This window comes from Psittacula echo, assembly GCF_963264785.1.
Source record: "Psittacula echo genome assembly, chromosome: 4".
NCBI lineage: Eukaryota > Metazoa > Chordata > Aves > Psittaciformes > Psittacidae > Psittacula > Psittacula echo.
In genome coordinates this window covers 102995863-103014206 of record NC_137738.1, presented here as the reverse complement: position 1 = coordinate 103014206, position 18344 = coordinate 102995863, and the positions used below count along the sequence as shown (strand labels likewise).

Below are 18344 nucleotides of genomic sequence, written 5' to 3'. Positions count from 1 at the left end.
TGGTCTGGTGGGCCCGTGACACTTCAGGCCATCAGGGCAGAAATGCAAAATTCAGATGGGCTGTGATCGAGGAGTGGACTTAACAATGGACACTATAGTCCAAGTTATTCACGACTGTGAAGCATGTGCTGCAATTAAGCAAACTAAATGGTACAATGGGCTGTTAAAAACTACACTGAGAGCAATGGGTAGTGGGACTTTCAAACACTGGGATACACATTTACCAAAGGCCACTTGGTTGGTCAACACCAGAGGATCTGCCAACCAGGCTGGCCCATCCCAGTCAGAACTTTTACATACTGTAGAAGGGGATAAAGATCCTGTAGTGCGCACGAAGAATTTGCTGGGGAAGACAGTCTGGGTTGCCGACTGGGCTTAAACCACAACAGTTCTTTTCAACTAAATCTTCCCTCTGTCAGTTTAAAGCCATTCCCCCTTCTCCTGTCACATACCCTTGTAAGAAATATCTCCCCATCTCTCTTATAAGCCCCCTTTATATACTGAAAGGCTGCAATAAGGTCTCCATTATCATTAGAAAGTATAAAATATGCTGGGACCCCATACTTCAGAGAAAATAACAGAACTACTTTTTATTCCAGTTTATTTCTTCACCTCTTGCAATGGTAGTTTTTTCTTTTCCCTTTAAGCTTGTAGTATTTAATGAAAATGGAAAGATGATGGTAACTGGGCTGCTGTTGCTGAAGTTTGGGCAAGTCCCAAATGAAATATTGAATCCTGTGAATTTTAAACAATGATTGAAAGTGGTTTTGTTGCCTTTTTTTTTTTTTTTTTTTTTTTTTTTGGGGTGGGTGTCCCCATATGTGCTTATTTTGACCTTTTTTTTTTTTCTTCTTGTTTCCTAAAAGCTATCATTGTAACAGTTTAAAATATGTTTAATGTAAACACTGGAAAGTACTCATTAAGTTTCTAATATTGTAAGCTATCACATATATCCAGCAGCTTTTTATTGGTGAATTGTGATAGAAAAGATACACTGTATTCCAGAAGAATGATATATTTTCTTGATAACCAAGAAAAATTGGTTGATTGGAAAGAGTTGGTTTTTAAACTCCCTTCTAAAAAGACTGGGTTTTTAATCTGAGAGAGGAAGGAGGGCAGGGACTGGAAGGCTGAGCTGTCCCATCACAGCACTGCATGACTGCAAGCTCAGGCGGGGATAGGTCTCTGATCAGCTCTTGTGCTGGGGAAGTGGAAAGGGGGCTTGCTGGGAATCTGGCCTGACTCTGTAGGGTAGAAATGGATTGCCATTGCTCATCTAATGCTGCACTGAACCTAAAAAACCTGAGACATGGGATGTCTTGTTAAGTGTATGAAGGCTATTGCTTCAAATGGAACAAATCCTGTTGGGATCCAAACCAAGTCCCTGCTGGGTGGCAGCAGGGTGTTTGTGGTGCTCCCTGAGTTTGGGTGGACACAGCTGATCTGTTTTTATGTAGAATCAGCTTGGATCCAACAGTGTGTGTTCGTATTGAAGGTGTCTTTAGTGCTTGAAAGCAAGTTTTGTTTTGCCCAGCACCTGAGCTAATAAATTCTACAGATTTAGATTCTCTGACTCTGAAATAATCCACTACTAGATGAAACAATACACTACAGGAATAATCAATTTACAGCAGATTGGGAACTATTTGTATATACTTAAAATGTACATGGAATAGCATGGAAATCTCTCAGTTCCACTGGCAGTATGTTGTTATATTATGAGCTAATGCAAGAACCCTGATGGCTCAGGGCACTTTGCTTAAAACAAGACCTTAAGTCAATATTTGGTATATGAGGTTGGCATTATCTTAAACTTCAGAGTCCCTCTTCTGCCACATCCCTTCCTTGTGGCAGCAGAAGTTTGTTTTCCTACCATATAAGGGATCAAAGCTTTAGGAGCAGGAAGTAGTGTGCCTGCCTTGGTACAGAGCTGTTTATCAGGTCTGGAGCTGGCACAACTGGTATGGCTCATGTGGGAGTGGGGACAGGTAGAAATGGCTGTGCTATGTGTCACTTCTATTTATGATCCCAAGCAGGAGGCACCTGACCTCCTTCTGAGCTACTTGTGAGGGTGGAACATCTTCCTTGTGATGCTTAATGCTTTCAATAGTCTTTGTAACGCAGCTGTTTTGCACTTCCTCCATGTGGAATGTGAATGTGATGATTCCACATGGCTCAGCTTGGTTAAGTGTCTGCTGTTCTGTGTAGTGTGACTTAAAACTATTGACTTAATGAAGGCTGTGGTGAGCTGTACTGTAAAGTATCTGTAGACTGTATGGTATCTGCTAGTTAAATATACTCTTTCCTTGTTTAATTTCTTAATATCTTGGAACTGCAGCCCTGCCATAGAAGTTGACAGGAATCCAGTGACCTCATGTTGTTTATGCATTATGTTAGCATGTGGTTTCATGGTAGATTCCAGCTAGGTGAAAAGCAGCAAGTTCCTGGGGGTGAGATGAGTGGATCCATAGGAAGAAACTGCTGGTGTTAGGAATCTAGCATTTGTGGTGCATGTTTTGGGTTTTTTTATATCATTGTAATTCTAGTTTCATCCCTTGGATTTAACACCAGTTAAAGGTCAGCGTGCATTGAGTGTTTCTGGGCTGTATATCTTTGATTTAGTTTCAGTAAAAGTAAATCCAGATTTCTTAATGTGAGACTACTCCACACCATGAACTGAAGCACAATAGATGAGAATGGTTTGAAGTTTCATTAAGAAGCATGCTTCTGGTCTGGACTGTAGCAATGATGTAGATGTTGATCTAAGTTGCGTTTGATGCAGTCCTGCATCTCTGACCCTGCAGTGAGCCATCCTAGGGAGGTTAACTTGCAGAAAGTTGGCAAAAAATAGTTTTCTTAAACTGATTCAGCAGGAGTATAAATAAGTACTAATTTAAATGCAAAGCAGGGGGAAGGGACTATGGGAATGCACACAGAGGAGGGGGTGGGATCGCAGCATTCTTGGGTTAAGTTGTCTTAGAAGTACAACTTTACAGGTTTCCCACTTTGAGTCGGTGATATAGCTGTATTGGGCACCAGGAGCGGGTAGGTAGGAAATATCTTACGTTTCCATCCTTTCAGGGTTCAGTATGTAGCCTGCTGCTTATGCTGATGGCTATTGGGGCATGAAAGGAAGGAAAGAAACATCTTGAACAAGACTAGTGGTCACTGTGGTTTCCCTAATAGTAGTAGATGTGAGGCACTTCTCTACTCAGTGTGAGGAAGACCAAACCCACATCTGTACCCCAAAAGCATACTTTGATTTTTGGAGAACTGATTATTGTGGCCATTGTGGGTCGTTGTGTTAACAAGAGAGTGAATCACAGGAGCAGATGCAGAGCAAAAGAGCTTGGCTTTAGAGCAGTGGAGGCTCTTGGCCAGGAGGGATTTGTCTTTGATTGCCAAACCCTGGTGCTTGCCTTGTGCACTTATCTTACCAGGAGAGCTTTGCAAGGGCAAAACTCAGGCAGGTTTGGAAGCAGGGTCTAGAATTCTAAGGGCAATGGGAGTACACCAGGTTTCCTTATTTGAGCATATGGATTGTCACCAGTGACTCAGGTCAGGTAACAGAGGATTAATTATGTGGTGTTGAAGTGGGAAAAAACATTCTTATAACCACTACTTATGTTTAACACTTCTGGAGGTGTTTCCATTGTTCAGCATTTAAACACCTGGACTACTTTTTCAGTGTTAAGGTCTGTCTTCAGTGGCCAAATGTATACTATAGTATTGCTATTAAAACATCTGGAACACTTATATCTCACAAATTATAGCAATGTTTCTGGGGGAAAATAATTGGAAGGAGCTTTCTCCTTCAGACCAACATCTGATTTTGAGATAGTTTTGAAGAAAAATATGATAGTTACAAGGACAAGATTGTATCTTCTGTTGTCTTTTCTGTCCACTGTAAGCTTGCTATCTGCTATAGAACTAAACACCTTAGTAAAAATTAAATACCTTAGTAACTCTATGTATTCATGCATAATAACAAATGTTAAATTTGTTTTATAGGAGTCTAAACTGTTGGGGTTTTTTGTGACGGATAAGTGGAAATAACAGTACTAATAATGTTTGGTTTGGGCATTTAGCAACTGTCTGTTATGATAAATTGGAAAAGCAAAATCTCAGTTTCTAGTGTAACTGCAGTTCTGCTGGCAAGATGCTTCTGGAGGCCACACAACTTTCCAGAGTTCATGTTCCAATAAATGACTTAGAATATGAACTGACCTAAAACATCCCTGAAGAGACCTTTACAGAGCATGGCATGTACTTCAAGCTCCTCTTGCTGTTTCATGTTGGACTCTGTCCTTCCAGGTCTGCAGCAAGTTTCAGCAAGGCTTCTTGAATGGCTTGAAAGTTATATGCAAGGATTTCAGTTATACCACAATTTAATTTTTTTTTTCATTTTATAAGCTTTTAAATGTGGGCTTTCATGGGATTTATTTTGTATCTGGTTTTTGTCTTTTTCTGGCTACCACAGAATGGTCACTGGGTTCTGATAGTATTGTAATATCCTAAACAAAGTACCAAGAATGTGAAATTGTGCTCTTTGCTGGGTGAGTCTCTGACAATTGGTTATTCTTATTGAAGGCACAGGCATGCTAGAATTTCAGTATGTTTCCACTTTTTCTTCATTTGTTTATAGATTTGTTTTTGGAGGGCTCCAGAGAGCCTTAGTTACCTGTAACAGCCACCTTCAGAAAGAGTCTGAGTAGCTGAAGACTTCCTTTGTTTAAAATCAGTGAAGGTGGGTGTTATGCAGCCATGCTTATCAGGAGGCTTGCTCTCTGCTTTGGCATGAGGATGTGGTTGGCAGAAAAGCCAGTTATGTCAGTCTTGGAGAAGCAGAGTCCACCTGTGCCAGCAGTGACTGAATGCCTTGTGCAGGCAGCGTTGCTGCGTTGGCTAACAGTGGGAGTTGTTCTGCCAAGGAGGCAGTTCTGTTCTGTTAGGATGCTTTTTGTCTTTGCCATGGGGAACAGCGTAGTCTGTAGTTGTTGACAGGGCTGACTGGCTTTGATGTGTTTGTCCTGCTTTATTGTTTCATTAGTCAAGTTGTCATCTTATTCAAAACCTTGAGCTGAACAGGCCGCTCCCATAAAGCCTGCTATAACCACATTTCTCTGAAAGATGTCCCATCAGTACTTTTTTACTTAACACTGTTGATTTAATATCAATCCCCTGCCCCTGAAAGTGGGTCAGAACCTTCAAAAATCACTGTCTGGGAAGTTTTCTGGTTGTGTTGGAAAGCTCTGATGGCTGGATGGCAGAAAGTTGCCACCTAAGGTATATCTTTGGCTCAAATCAGTCACATAATCGCTAAGGCTGGAAGGCATCTTTGAGACGATCTTGTCCAACTCTCCTCTAGGAGCAGTCAGCTACAGCAGGTTGCTCAGGACCATGTCCAGTTGGGTTTTGAGCATCTCTAAGACTATGCAGCCCCTCGGGACAGACTGTTCCATTTTTTGATCACACTCTCCATGTATGTGTATTTATGTATGTATATATTTATACACATAAGTGAAGTTTGTTCTGTTTAGCTAGTGTCTTCTGCTTCTCATGCTTTTGCTGTGCAGCGCTCAGTCTTCTCCACTCCTTTATCAATAAGATCACTTTGCTCCTTCTCCCAGCCCTTTCAGCCTTTCCTTTCATAAAGATAATCTAGTCTGTTAGTCATCTTTGTGACCCTTTGTTGGGCTCACTTCAGTATGTTTGTTTATCTTTTCCTGGGGAGCCCAGAACAGGACCCAGCACTCCAGGTGGGTCTCACCAGGGCTGAGCAGAGGGGGAGGATCCCCTCCCTTGACCTGCTAGTGGTGGTTGTACTCCTAATGTAGCCCAAGATGCTGTTGGCTGCCTTTTCCTGCAAGGGTACATTGCTGGCTCATGTCCATCAGGTGCTTCTCTGCCAAGCTGCTTTCCAGCCAAGCAGTCCACAGCCAGTATTGGTGCACAGCGTTGTTCCTCCCCAGAGGCAGGACTTGACATTTCCCTCTGAACTTCATGAGGTTCCTGTTGGCCCATTTGCTCAGCCTTTTGAGGTCCTTCTGAATAGCAGCACACCCATCTGCTCTGTCAGCCACTCTATAAGTACTTTTTAATCACCTGCAGACTTGCTGAGGGTGCATCCAGTCTCATCATCCAGGTCATTGATAAAGATTTTGAACAACTCAGCACTGACTCCTGTGGCACAGCTCTGGTGACTCTGGACTGAGTGTCATTGATCACAACCCTTTGAGCTTGGCATTTTGGACAGTTTTCACTCCATTTCACTTTACACTTATCTGGCCTGTACTCCATCAGGGAGACAGCATCCCTTGCTTTCTCATCATCCAGTGAAGTAATAATTTCATTGTGGGAGTCTGTCAGGTTGGTCAGGCATGATTTTATCTTCATATATCTTTGTTGATTCTCACCATCACCACCCTGGTACTCTTGGGTGACACTGGCCTAGCTGTCTCTTGTCTCATTGAACAGAGCTTCCAGCACCTTGACTGATACAAGGGCACTAAATGACTGCTACCAGGATGCTAAATGTAGTGGTCCTGTGTTTCTAAATATGTTCTGTCAGGTCTTTGTCTGTTACAGTCTATATTCTACAATACCCTAATTGACCTGACTCTGATTTGGTTTGTGTGTGTTTAGTTGGCTGGTTGGTTTTGGTTCCTTCCCTCTTCCTTTGATTGGAAGCATGTGTCAGATGCTGTCTTATATTTATATTTGAATTCTTGCCAAAATAAGTTGTCTCTTGCTAGAGATCTAGAATAAAGACAAAAAAGACAAAGGAAGAGGTTTGGGATGGCCCATGCTGCCTCTGAAAAACCGGGAGAATGTTGTCTTCCTCAGGTGAGTTTTGGTCCTGCTGGCTGTGCAAGCAAAGCGTGGTTAACCTCTCAGTGTTCATACTCAAGCTTGAGAAGATTATTTTCTATCCAGTACTTGGTCATTATAGACTTTTAAGCTACAGATAATGGATCTGAATAAAGTTTGAAATTGAGAAAGCTGTGTAAAAAGCAGAGAGGAGGTAAGATAGGTGTGTTTGGTAATTTGTGTTGCCGAAGTTTTCTGCTGCACCTTCAACCAGTTGAGACTTTCTAATTTTTGTATGTTTTGACCAGCTTATGTTACTGCAGTTCACCTTACTGCTGAATGATTTTAGTGTCACATCTGTTCTTGAGGAAAACTTTTAAGCAAGAACTTGAAGCATTCAGAGGTATAATTCAGGAGCATTCAGAAGTATAAACTGTGGACTGCCATGATTCCTAATTTTTCTTATTATAAGGATTGTGATTCCTTAGAAACACTTTCTGTCACCACTGGGCACCGTTTTCACTTGGGTAAATATTATATTTGAAGACTTTTCAGAGGCTTATTTAATCTGGACTCTTTTGGTACTAGAATGTTTTTTTTGCCCATCACACTGCAGTCCAAATTATCTGGACAGTTAATTCAGTGCTACTTGCTAAAACTTGTAAGTGTTCCTCTTGAGGACCACATAGTAGTGAGATGTGTAGTTTCTTGCTGTTTCTATTACCACATTGTAAAAAAGTATGGGATGAAACTGTCTTAACATTCCCCATGACCCTTCCAATTTACAGGTGAGATAATAAAGTTTATATCTGTTTTGTATGTGTGTCCATGAGAGTGAGGGCAGTATTGAGTAGCGCTGATAAGAGGAAATCCAGAACCTAAATTTCAAACATAAAAAGCTGATATTAATTTACTACTACTTGTCTTTGGAATGCAAAGATGCATAGGTGATGACTGAGAGGTTCTTGACATCCTCCTTTTGCTGTTGGCATGACCAAGTCAATGTTTTACAGTCAGCAAAGGTGATGTGACCAAAATGAACGTGTTGTGCATTTCAAGCACAAATATAGAAATGTTCTCCCGAGAAAATAAAGGAGCTTTCAAAATAATTAGTTCATGTTGACATAGTGTGGGTATGGTTACCTACTGCTTCTGTGGAAAAAGAACCAGGTGTTTGGCAGTTTGAGTCATAGTCTGCAATGCTGTAAACATTTACCATGACTGACAGTGTGTTCTGAGCCTTTTTTTCTTGTAAAAATTTGCAAAACTGTCCTGTAGTGTGACACTGAAATATGCTTAAAACCAGAGTTTATCATGAGCGAAATATATAACATGGCAATTTCTTGCATTTTTATGCATTTGTAGGTTTCTAAAATGCATGGGTTAAGTTGGTTAGAAGATGACATTTTTATTTCCAAACTGTAAGTGATGCATGGCTGTTGTCTTTGATCTGTGGCTGCCAGAATTTTCTATTTAGGTGATATTTCATGTCAGCAACTCCAAAGACAGTGCAGAAGCAAGACAAAATTACTATGCTTGCTGCAGGCAGTAATGGGGAAATTATGCTTTGAAGTAAGCTCAGAGAATACATTTGGCAAGAATAGATGTATGCACTACAAAAAGCAAATACATACAGTACAAAAAGCGTGTATTAGGGAGTTCCAGAGTGTGTATCATGTGCAGATATCTGGTGATGATTTCTGTTCATGATGAAGAAAAGTTTTCTTTCTTAAAGGAAAAAGTCAAAACTAGGTCTTCCTGTTTATATTCAACTAGTTTGCCAGACAAATCGTTCTGGCTTCTCTTGTATTCATGGCACCATGATTGTAGTTCAGTTTTTTTTTACTGAGGGTTTTCTGACTTCATCTGTAGGCAACAGGGGAATAAAGGATATATCATAGCATGCATGCAGCAACACTTTTGATCAAAACCGTTCACAGATCAGAATTAGAAAGTGTGGTTAGTAGGTCAAGAGAGGTTCTCCTCCCCCTCTACTCTGCCTTGGTGAGGCCGCATCTGGAATACTGTATCCAGTCCTGGGCCCCTCAGTTCAAAAAGGACAGGGAATTGCTTGAAAGGGTCCAGCGCAGAGCCACAAAGATGATCAAGGGAGTGGAACATCTCCCTTATGAGGAGAGGCTGAGGGAGCTGGGTCTCTTTAGCTTGGAGAAGAGGAGACTGAGGGGTGACCTCATCAATGTTTACAAATATGTAAAGGGTGAGTGTCAGGATGATGGAGCTAGGCTTTTCTCAGGGATGTCCAGTGACAGGACAAGGGGTAATGGGTGTAAACTGGAGCATAAGAGGTTCCATGTGAACATCAGGAAAAACTTCTTTACTGTGAGAGTGACAGAGCACTGGAACAGGTTGCCCAGGGGAGTTGTGGAGTCTCCTACGTTGGAGATATTCAAGGCCTGGCTGGAGAAGTTCCTGTGTGATGTACTCTAGGTTACCCTGCTCTTGCAGGGGAGTTGGACTAGATGATCTTTTGAGGTCCCTTCCAACCTTCCAACCTTGATTCTGTGATTCTATGATTCTGTGATTTAATGGAGCTGTAAGTTCAGTACCAGGAAATAATACTTTCTCCCATTTGATTCCTTAATTTGTGAATTAATTACTGGATATTATTATGCATTGATAGAATAAAGAGTAACCTGGGAAAAAGTTTTTATTACCATTCAGGATTTCTGTCTTTTAACCATGTTGTGCTCTCATCTTTGCATGCTTGTTGTGATGTGCAGAACAGAGGGAGGTTTCAGTGAGCACAGTGTTATGCTTGGTAGTGCCTGGCTATCCTAACTGGATTTTAGTGAGGGAAGATAATTTGATTGCTGCAGGTCCGTGGAAATTTCTGGCATAAACAGAATTTCTTGATGAACAAACGAGCCTTTATTGCCAAACAAGACTTAAGCTGTCAGTAAGCAACTCTCATGGATTTTGTGCAACAGATGGACAAGTGTGTAAATATATTGCTATGTTCCTCTGGGTAAACTTTCTTATATCAAAATCCAAGTTTTCTTGCTTATTCTTTTTTCATTCGAAACCAGATAAATCTGAAGGAGGGTGCCTTTATAAGTCTGTGCAATTTAAGTTGTACGATACTGTCAATCGGACACCTTCGGGCTATGTTACATTTCTTGGTTAAATCAGGCAAAACTATTCTGTATGCAGCAATCAGTTTTTTTTGCAGATATAGTAGCAGTTGCAAGTATGAGAATTAAAAAAACATTGCATGTATGTACCATACGTGCACAGTTTGAACCTTTCTCCTTCCTTGGCCCCAGATATTCATTGAGTAACAAATGATTGCCCTGTGGGCAGTGATTCATAATTGGTATATCTTAGGCTGGGACTTAGGCGGCGTGGAAAAAAAAAAAAGCCACTGCCAGCAATCCCTTCCACCACACATGTCCAAAATCCTACCCACCACCATCAACATATGACCTGCTGTCATATTCCTAAATTTACTTTATTTGAACAAGTGACTGTCCAGTTTTCTTCCCCTTTCAAAATTCACTATAATTCCCAGATGAGTTGTGCTGCAATGGAAGCACTTGTTCTTAGCATTTGTTGCTAGGTCTGCCTTTCTGTACATGCATGGCTATCAGGTTGCATTTCCATGTCTGAGTTACATTCATTGTGGGTTTTTTTTTCTTTTTAGTTGACTATATTGTGGAATATGACTATGATGCAGTGCATGACGATGAATTAACAATCCGAGTCGGGGAAACCATCAAGAATGTGAAAAAGCTGGAAGAAGAAGGATGGTTAGAAGGGGAGCTAAATGGCAAAAGGGGCATGTTCCCTGACAATTTTGTGAAGGTGAGTTTTCTGTATTGGCTTGTTTTTACTGTGATTGTACAGCAGGCTAGTTACTACTGAAACTATGTTGAAATGGCTAGCACACACATCAGTTATATTTGTAACAAGATGATTTTTTTTTTTTAACTGGATGGCCTTTTAAATTATTACCCTTTTTTTTAGTATGCTTTTTCATACTAAAGAAACCAAAAACATATAACTGTTTTTGTTTGTTTGTTATTCTCATTCACTTCATTTCTTTTAGTCTGTACCCTTGCGCTGTATGTTCTGTCTCCCTCTTGCTGCAGTGCACTAACAGTTTTCTGTAGCCATAGTTACCTGCTTTAGGGAGATGAACTGATTAAGAAACCAAAACCACAAAAAAACCTCCAAGCCTACCCTTGCAGAAGACAGGAAGTAAGGAGAGAGCTGGGAAAGTGAGATCACAGCCCAGTCATCTCAGCTATAATGAAAAACTACATCCTCGGGCTACAGTTGTGTGGGTACTTCAGCCTGGATTAACTTGCTTTGTTTGAAGGAGCAATTCTGCCCTACCCTGGACTCCCCATTGCTGGCACTGCCTATTTGTGACCATGCAAAGGGACAGGGCAGGGAATGTACCCAGCTGAAAGGTAACTATGGAATCAGGCTGGCTTTCAGCTTGTTTGGTTTCTTGGCTGGGCTCCCCATTTGTCAGCAGCAAGTATCTGAAATAGGAAGGGAAAAGTAAGTGCTTTGCTGGGTTGTAGCACTGTTGTGTCTTTGGGTTAGTCATCATCTTAATGAAGATGAGCCTCTTCTCTGGGAGCTCTGTCTCACTAGGTGCCGTGTGACAAACTCTACACCAATTTTCTGCTGCGAGATATTGCTTCTCAAACCTTTTATTTAACCTTTTATATTTATTCTGTGTTTGTGTCCTAATTTTAATCAAAATTCTTGTTTGTATTGTTCAATTTTTTTTCTGTTTTCTCTGCAGATTTTCTAAATGTAATATTGAATATGCACCTATTTATTAGTTACTTACAATGAAGAAGCCTGCAAAGCAACTAGGTGTGCTATTCTACTCTGAAATACATAGAATCATAGAATAGTTAGGGTTGGAAAGGACCTTAAGATCATCTAGCTCCAACCCCCCTGCCATGGGCAGGGATATCTCACACTAAACCATGCCACCCAAGGCCTCATCCAACCTGGCCTTGAACACCGCCAAGGATGGAGCATTCACAACCTCCCTGGACAACCCATTCCAGTGCCTCACCACCCTCACAGTAAAGAATTTCTTCCTTAGATCCAATCTAAACTTCACTTGTTTAAGTTTTAACCCATTACCCCTTGTCCTGTCACTACAGTCCCTGATGAAGAGTCCATCCCCAGCATCCTTGTAGGCCCCCTTCAGATACTGGAAGGCTGCTATGAGGTCTCCATGCAGCCTTCTCTTCTCCAGGCTCAACAGGCCCCAACTTTCTCGTCTGTCTTCATATGGGAGGTGCTCCAGTCCCCTGATCATCCTCGTGGCCCTCCTCTGGACTTGTTCCAACAGTTTCATGTCCTTTTTATGTTGAGGACACAGAACTGCACACAATACTCCAAGTGAGGTCTCACAAGAGCAGAGCAGAGGGGCAGGATCACCTCCTTTGACCTGCCAGTCATGCTCTTTTTGATGCAGCCCAGGATACAGTTGGCTTTCTGGGCTGTGAGCACACACTAAAGCCGGCTCATGTTCATTTTCTCATCGACCAACACCCCCAAGTCCTTCTCTGCAGGGCTGCTCCGAATCTCTTCTCTGCCCAACCTGTAGCTGTGCCTGGGATTGCTCCGACCCAGGTATAGGACCTTGCACTTGGCATGGTTAAACTTCATCAGGTTGTCATCAGCCCACCTCACAGAGTCTGCTGAGCTGCAGATATTTTCTCATCTAAACTATGCAATTATTATGGAGATGTTAGGTTTTACTTCTTTATACTTTCTAACCTTTAGAAGCTTCCAAGGATTCCTTAGTGTAGCTTCCATAAAATCAAAGAGAATTTAGATATTTCAGTTTCTTTTAAAGTGAAACTAATTCTTTGCAAAATAGAATTATCTGATGGATCTGTGATCTTTTCATATTGTTAAACCTAAAGGAAAGTCTGTCCAGTGCTATAAATACTTCTTTTACACTGAATACCTTAAATTTGACAATTTTTCTGTTCATCTGCCTGAAAAAGCAAATTAGTCATTTTTTTAGTGCAGAGAAGTTTAAGTATCTACCTATTAAAACTGATGGGAAAAATCTAGTTGTTCTCAGGATCTGTTACCAAGGAGAATTTTTATGAATGCCTTTCACTTGTCTAACTTTTTTATGTTGTTCATAGCTTAGTTCAAAATCAGTTTTGGGTTTGAGTCCTGTATAAATAGTAATTTTACCTTAAGTGGTGTTTCAGTGATTACTGTGTTGATGATATATTTAATTAGCACTCAAGTACCATGTGGGAAGAAGCATCCATCATGGCTCTTCCCTGATTCTTGTGTCATTAAGATCATCTGGTTGGTACTGAACAACTAAGAAGGGTCAGTTGTGGCTTGTTTCCATGTTAAATACTAAACTTGTTGGGTGTTTTCTTGCCCTCTTGCAGCTGTCTCTTTTAAATTATTTCAGTTCTAAAAAGTCTTTATGTGTCTCAGCTCCAGGTATTTTTAACTACACAGCTGTTCAGTGTGTGTATGGCATGCTTGGATATCCTGAATTACAGGGGGCAGTTAGTTTTCTAGGTGGCATAGGGATTTGGAAAAGTGGAAAAGAAATTGTGTAGGATAAAATTATCTCTTTTGTTTCATGACAGCAGGGGATAACTTGCCTTCTTGGTATGGAGTTGAGTGCAGTTATGAGGCTGATTTTTGGGAACTTTTAGGATGGTGTGCATAGGCTGGAAGACTGTCATGCAGTGATGATAGGATGAGAAAGCATTAATTGTTAGGAAAGTTAAAGTTGTGGTTTTCTTCATGGCCAATTTGATTATAGTTTCTTCTTAAAAGTTAATTTACAGGTAGTGATAGTTTGAGAGAACATTTCTGGGGAAGTGGGGTTTTTCTGCCTCCCCCCTCAAATGAGCTCACTTTGTGGTGCTCTAGGTTGTTGAATAGCCAGGATCTATGAAAAACCAGTATGACCACACTGGTGCTAATACTGGGCTTCAACAACTGAACTCAAATGCTTCAGCTTGGTCAGGTGCAGTATTAACACCTGCAGGTTGTGGGTGAACTTCAGGAAGAATGTGAAAATAAGCTGAAGCAAGGTTGTACTTTGGCCTTGTGAAGGAGGAAAGTTCCTTGAGAACTGGATTTACTTGTTTGCTGCCTTACTCAGTAGCTCAGCATCACCAGGTGGTGGGGGCCACCACCACTGAGCTTTCTGTGAGAAGGGATGTCTTGCCAGTTGAAGAAGGAACAGCTCCTGCACGGGTTTGCAGGGTTAAGAGAAGTGTAGCAAGTTCATTGGGAGGGGTAATGACAGGAAGGATGTGGAAGAAGGACAGATATTGCTAATGTCGCATGACGCACAGGGCAGGGAAAGGAGACTAACGATCTGAAAGGTGCAGTGAGGTGGAAAGATCTGGAACAACACTAGGCTGCTAGGACTGGGGGAAACTTGGATGTATGGGGTAGATATCTTGGGTCAGGTCAGTAGAAATATGGCTGGAAAGAGGAAATTGCTCTGGACATAACCAAAAGTTGCACCAACGTTTGCATATTTGGATGCAAGTCTCTGAGAATGCACTTGAATATTTATTCCTTACTAAAAGAATCTTCTTATTCTCTTGTTATGAGTGTAATTTCATACATTAGATGGAGATCTGGCCTGAATTCATTATATGGATAAATTTGGGATTTTTGTGGTATATATATGCTGGTTTATTAAGAATTGAACTGAGGCCAGAGTATAACCTCTCCTTGCAGAATTTGGATAGTAAGGTATAATCTGTGCTGATCTGGAAGAGATTAACATTTGAAGCTGAAAGCACATGTGTTATCCATGAGATCTACCTGGCTTCTTCATGTACAAAATATTTAAAAGTATAACAAATATATGACAGATTTAATAAGGTGAAGATGGACATGTTTTCTTTTTCAAGTGACAGATTTTTTAGAGAAGATAAATGCGTTCTTTTAAAGAAGGCTTTGATTTTCATCAGACAACTGCAGGAGAATTAGGGGGTGTGGGTTGGGGGAGAGATGCTAATTCCAGCTAGTTTGGTTTTCACTCATTTTGTTAGTTTTTCTTCATCCTGTCTGAGGGCACGAAAAGAGCTTGTTGCCTTTGTGGTAAGATGCAGACTGTTCTTGGCTGTCAGACAGCTGTTTCTTGCCTATTTGAAGGTCAACAGGAGGATTATCACTTCATGCTGCCTGGGTGTGTTGAGTGCCCCAGATTCAGACTCTACCTCTGTTTCCTCTTTCTGAGTCTGCTAATACATAGGATTTACTGACATTTTGCACTACTTTTCATACTTTGACTTTTGCATGCTTTGACAAATGTGTCTTTTCTGTTTGAACAAGTGCTGTCAACTTCATTTGGAATTGTTCGTCGTGCAGGCAATACCTTTTGATTATGTCTATCTCTTTCTCAAGTCTTCGAAATATTGCAAAATAGTTTCATGTAGTGGTAGAGGGTTTATGTTTTGTATAGTAATAGCAATTGGGTCTTTGCTGTTAAAAGTGCAGCAAAGGAAGCTGACACTGTTTTCAAATGAGTTAATTTGTTGCACAGGCAAGTAGGGCAGCTAAGCACTCTTATGACTTTGAAATACTCAAATGCAGAAATGAATGTATGGAAGTTTCCTGTGGATGCTGCTGTGATGCTTGGCACCTTACAACATCTGTTAGTAAGTTTTTGGTTGGGGTTTTTTTGGCTTCTACCCAAACTTTTTGCCCATTGACAGTGAGATCCTGAAGAAGGATCAGAGCTTGGCGGTGCCCAGTTAGTTCCTAGTGCCAACTGGGACGCAGGATTTTCTGTAAGCTCATCACTTGTTGGCTTAACCAGGATCCTGAGATTGTCTGTCTCAAAAGGTGCAGTTCTTGGTGCTGACTTCCAATTGCACTGTTTTGCATTAGGAGAAAGAGAACAGGTGGACTCAATTCAGGGGAACCCCATAAAGCCCCCAAAACATCCTCAGATACTAGAGTGACAATGCCTTGGATGGAGAACAGGAATATTGTAAAGGTTGGAGAGAAGTTGGAGTGGGATGTCCAAAGCAGTTCTGAAACCAGAGCTCAGGGGTGGTGGTGAAGCTTGTGGTGACTGTGTAGTTGAAAACAAGTAGGTAACAAAAAAAAGGAAGTACAGGCAATTACACTGCCTACTTGTGAAGCTGATTTCCTTGAATTCACTTTCCAGCAGTAGACCTTTTAGAGATTTTCTGCCTGTAATACAGTGTTGGATTTGGGGTGCATAAATATTCAATTCCATTAACCAAACCTGATTTGAAATTTCCTCTTTGAACTATGTGCATATGTGCTTTTTTAGTGGGGTTGAAATATTTGAATTAGAGTTCTTGTTCCTGACACTATTATCACAATTTTTTTCCCTCTTCCTGTATGGGCAATTTAAAGTCAACAACTTAATAAATTCCTGAAAAGAATTAGCAGTGGAAACCTAGCAAACTTGTATTGTTTTCTTTGAGAGTGGCTTTTCCTTCCTAAAATTCATCACAGCATGGAATGTGCATGCGCACGTTCATCTCCATTATATGCTAGAGTAGCACAATAATGCTGTTAGGTTGAATATGTGAGCTTTTTGGAGATGTGAGGGTGTGTGGGATAAGGAAGGCGTTTTGGGTTGTGTTTTTTTTTTTTTTTTTGTTTGTTTCTATATTCTGGATCGTTTATGTATTTATTTGAGTAGCTCTGTTCACTTTCCAGCCAACTATTTTGTTAATCAGCTGGAAGTGATGATTTGGTGTTCATCCTTCTGTTCATTTCTGAAGTTTGTGTCCATAAATAGCTGAGAATGTTATCACTAAAGTTCCTTGTTTAATTAATTTTATTCATTGCTATATTAGTTTTGTAACTAGCTAGACTGTGAGTAATACATCTTTTCACTGTAGTAAAACCAGTTCTATCATGAGCTCAAGGCATTAACTTGAAGGAGGGAGGAGCAGTGGGTAGATTAATTAGTAGCTTTCATCAGTTAAGGTAGAAAAGTTTGCTGGTGGACTTTGGGGGCACTCTGGTGAACAAACTGGATGCTTCAACAAGTGTGTTTGGGATATGCATCCCTTCAGCTGCCTGCTCAGCCAAGGATTTGTCTGTTCTAGAGCTCGTTCATAGGAAACCTTTTGCCTGTGCAGGTGCATGCAGCTGCTCCCACTTAGCTCAGTGCCGAGCCTTGGTCCTCCTCAGGTTAGCACGTGAACTTTGCTCGCTGTGACATTTTTCTTCCTTCCCCAGAATAAAAAAGCTCTGCAACACTGGGTGTGTTCGAGCAAATATGTCCCTGGAAGTGGTAAGCTTGCTTTAATTTTCTGTGCGTTCTTAACGGCAAATATCATAAGCAGACTTTGTGTTTCAGGGTAACGAATGTGAACAGCAATGCAAATGTGAAAGTTGTAGCTGCAGTGTAAGTTTTAGATTTTATTTAATATACTGTGTGAATGCTTGGCCTTAGAGTTGGTTGTGTAATAAAATTACTTGGGTTTGGTTTAGCTTATCTACCCTCCTGTAGTGTATAGAGACGCTTAAGAACTGCAGACCACTATGATGCTTGCATGAAGTTCTTTTAAAAAAGGTGAATTTATTTTAAGGGATGATTTCTTGTTCAGCTTCCTGGTCTCTGTGTTTGTCTTTGTGAACAAAACAAAACCCAATCCCCTTTTCCTTCCCTTAAAAGTCTCCCTACACCAGGACTAGGTATTAACGCTGCCGACCTACCTTCTTAAGGCTGTGTCTTTGCTGCTTCCTTCCTACATTCTTGCTGATGGGATGCTATTAAGCACTGAGCATGCTGTGAGCTGGAGAGAGTAGTTTTGGCTGAGAACTCCTTCTAGCATAGCGCTTTCTGTAATTCCTTTTCAAAAATAGAAAATTGACCTCACCCAGAACTTTAAACAGGAATTATGGTGTTGGGAGGGATTGTGGGTGAGACAGTGTCCCTCTCTTCTGGGTTGTTCTGAATGTTACTATAGCATGTAATTGTGCCTACGCTTTTAAATAACATATATAAGATAAGCCATACACATCTAGTTTGTAATTGGGATGTCTGTAACATGGAATAAAACACACATCTGTGTCCAGAACATTGGGGTTTGTTCCTCTGCTAGGTGTCCTGTCTGAATTTTTTGCATACAGGTAAAGTTTGGAGAAAATTAGATGTGCATTTATTTATCAGTTACTGTCAGTCAAATGATAGTTTATACAGCTTTTTTCATTGCTTTATTGTTGTTCTGAGGAAAGTTTAATCACAGTGGCTTGCATAGGGTGGAGAGATTGAGGAGCCTGAAGGTGCCGTTGGCTTCCCAGGGAGAGGTAGGCAGCCCTGCTGGTAAGAAGGTAACACTTGCTTCAGAGCTGGCAGTTCTTGTTTTTCAGAAACAAAGATAATATGCAAGATTGAAAGCCATATTAAGCAATTTTGGTTTCAGTGCTGAGTATATGAGAGAAATGATGGGTGTAAGGAGGCTCTTTTTCCTGGCAAGGAATGAAGCTGAGTGTTCAGGCTGAAGCTTTAAGGCCTGTTGCTGATAGGATGGTGCAAATAA

At 40.9% G+C, this 18344-nt stretch overlaps 1 protein-coding gene across 1 annotated transcript in view; it reads left to right on the top strand.

The window, feature by feature from the left end:
• CD2AP (CD2 associated protein) overlaps positions 1-18344 on the top strand; it is an 87509-nt gene that overhangs the window by 13623 nt on the left and 55542 nt on the right. Inside the window, exon 2 of the mRNA XM_080614638.1 lies at positions 10472-10632. Within this exon, the coding sequence (XP_080470764.1) occupies positions 10472-10632 (161 nt within the window). The remainder of the gene's footprint in view (positions 1-10471; positions 10633-18344) is intronic.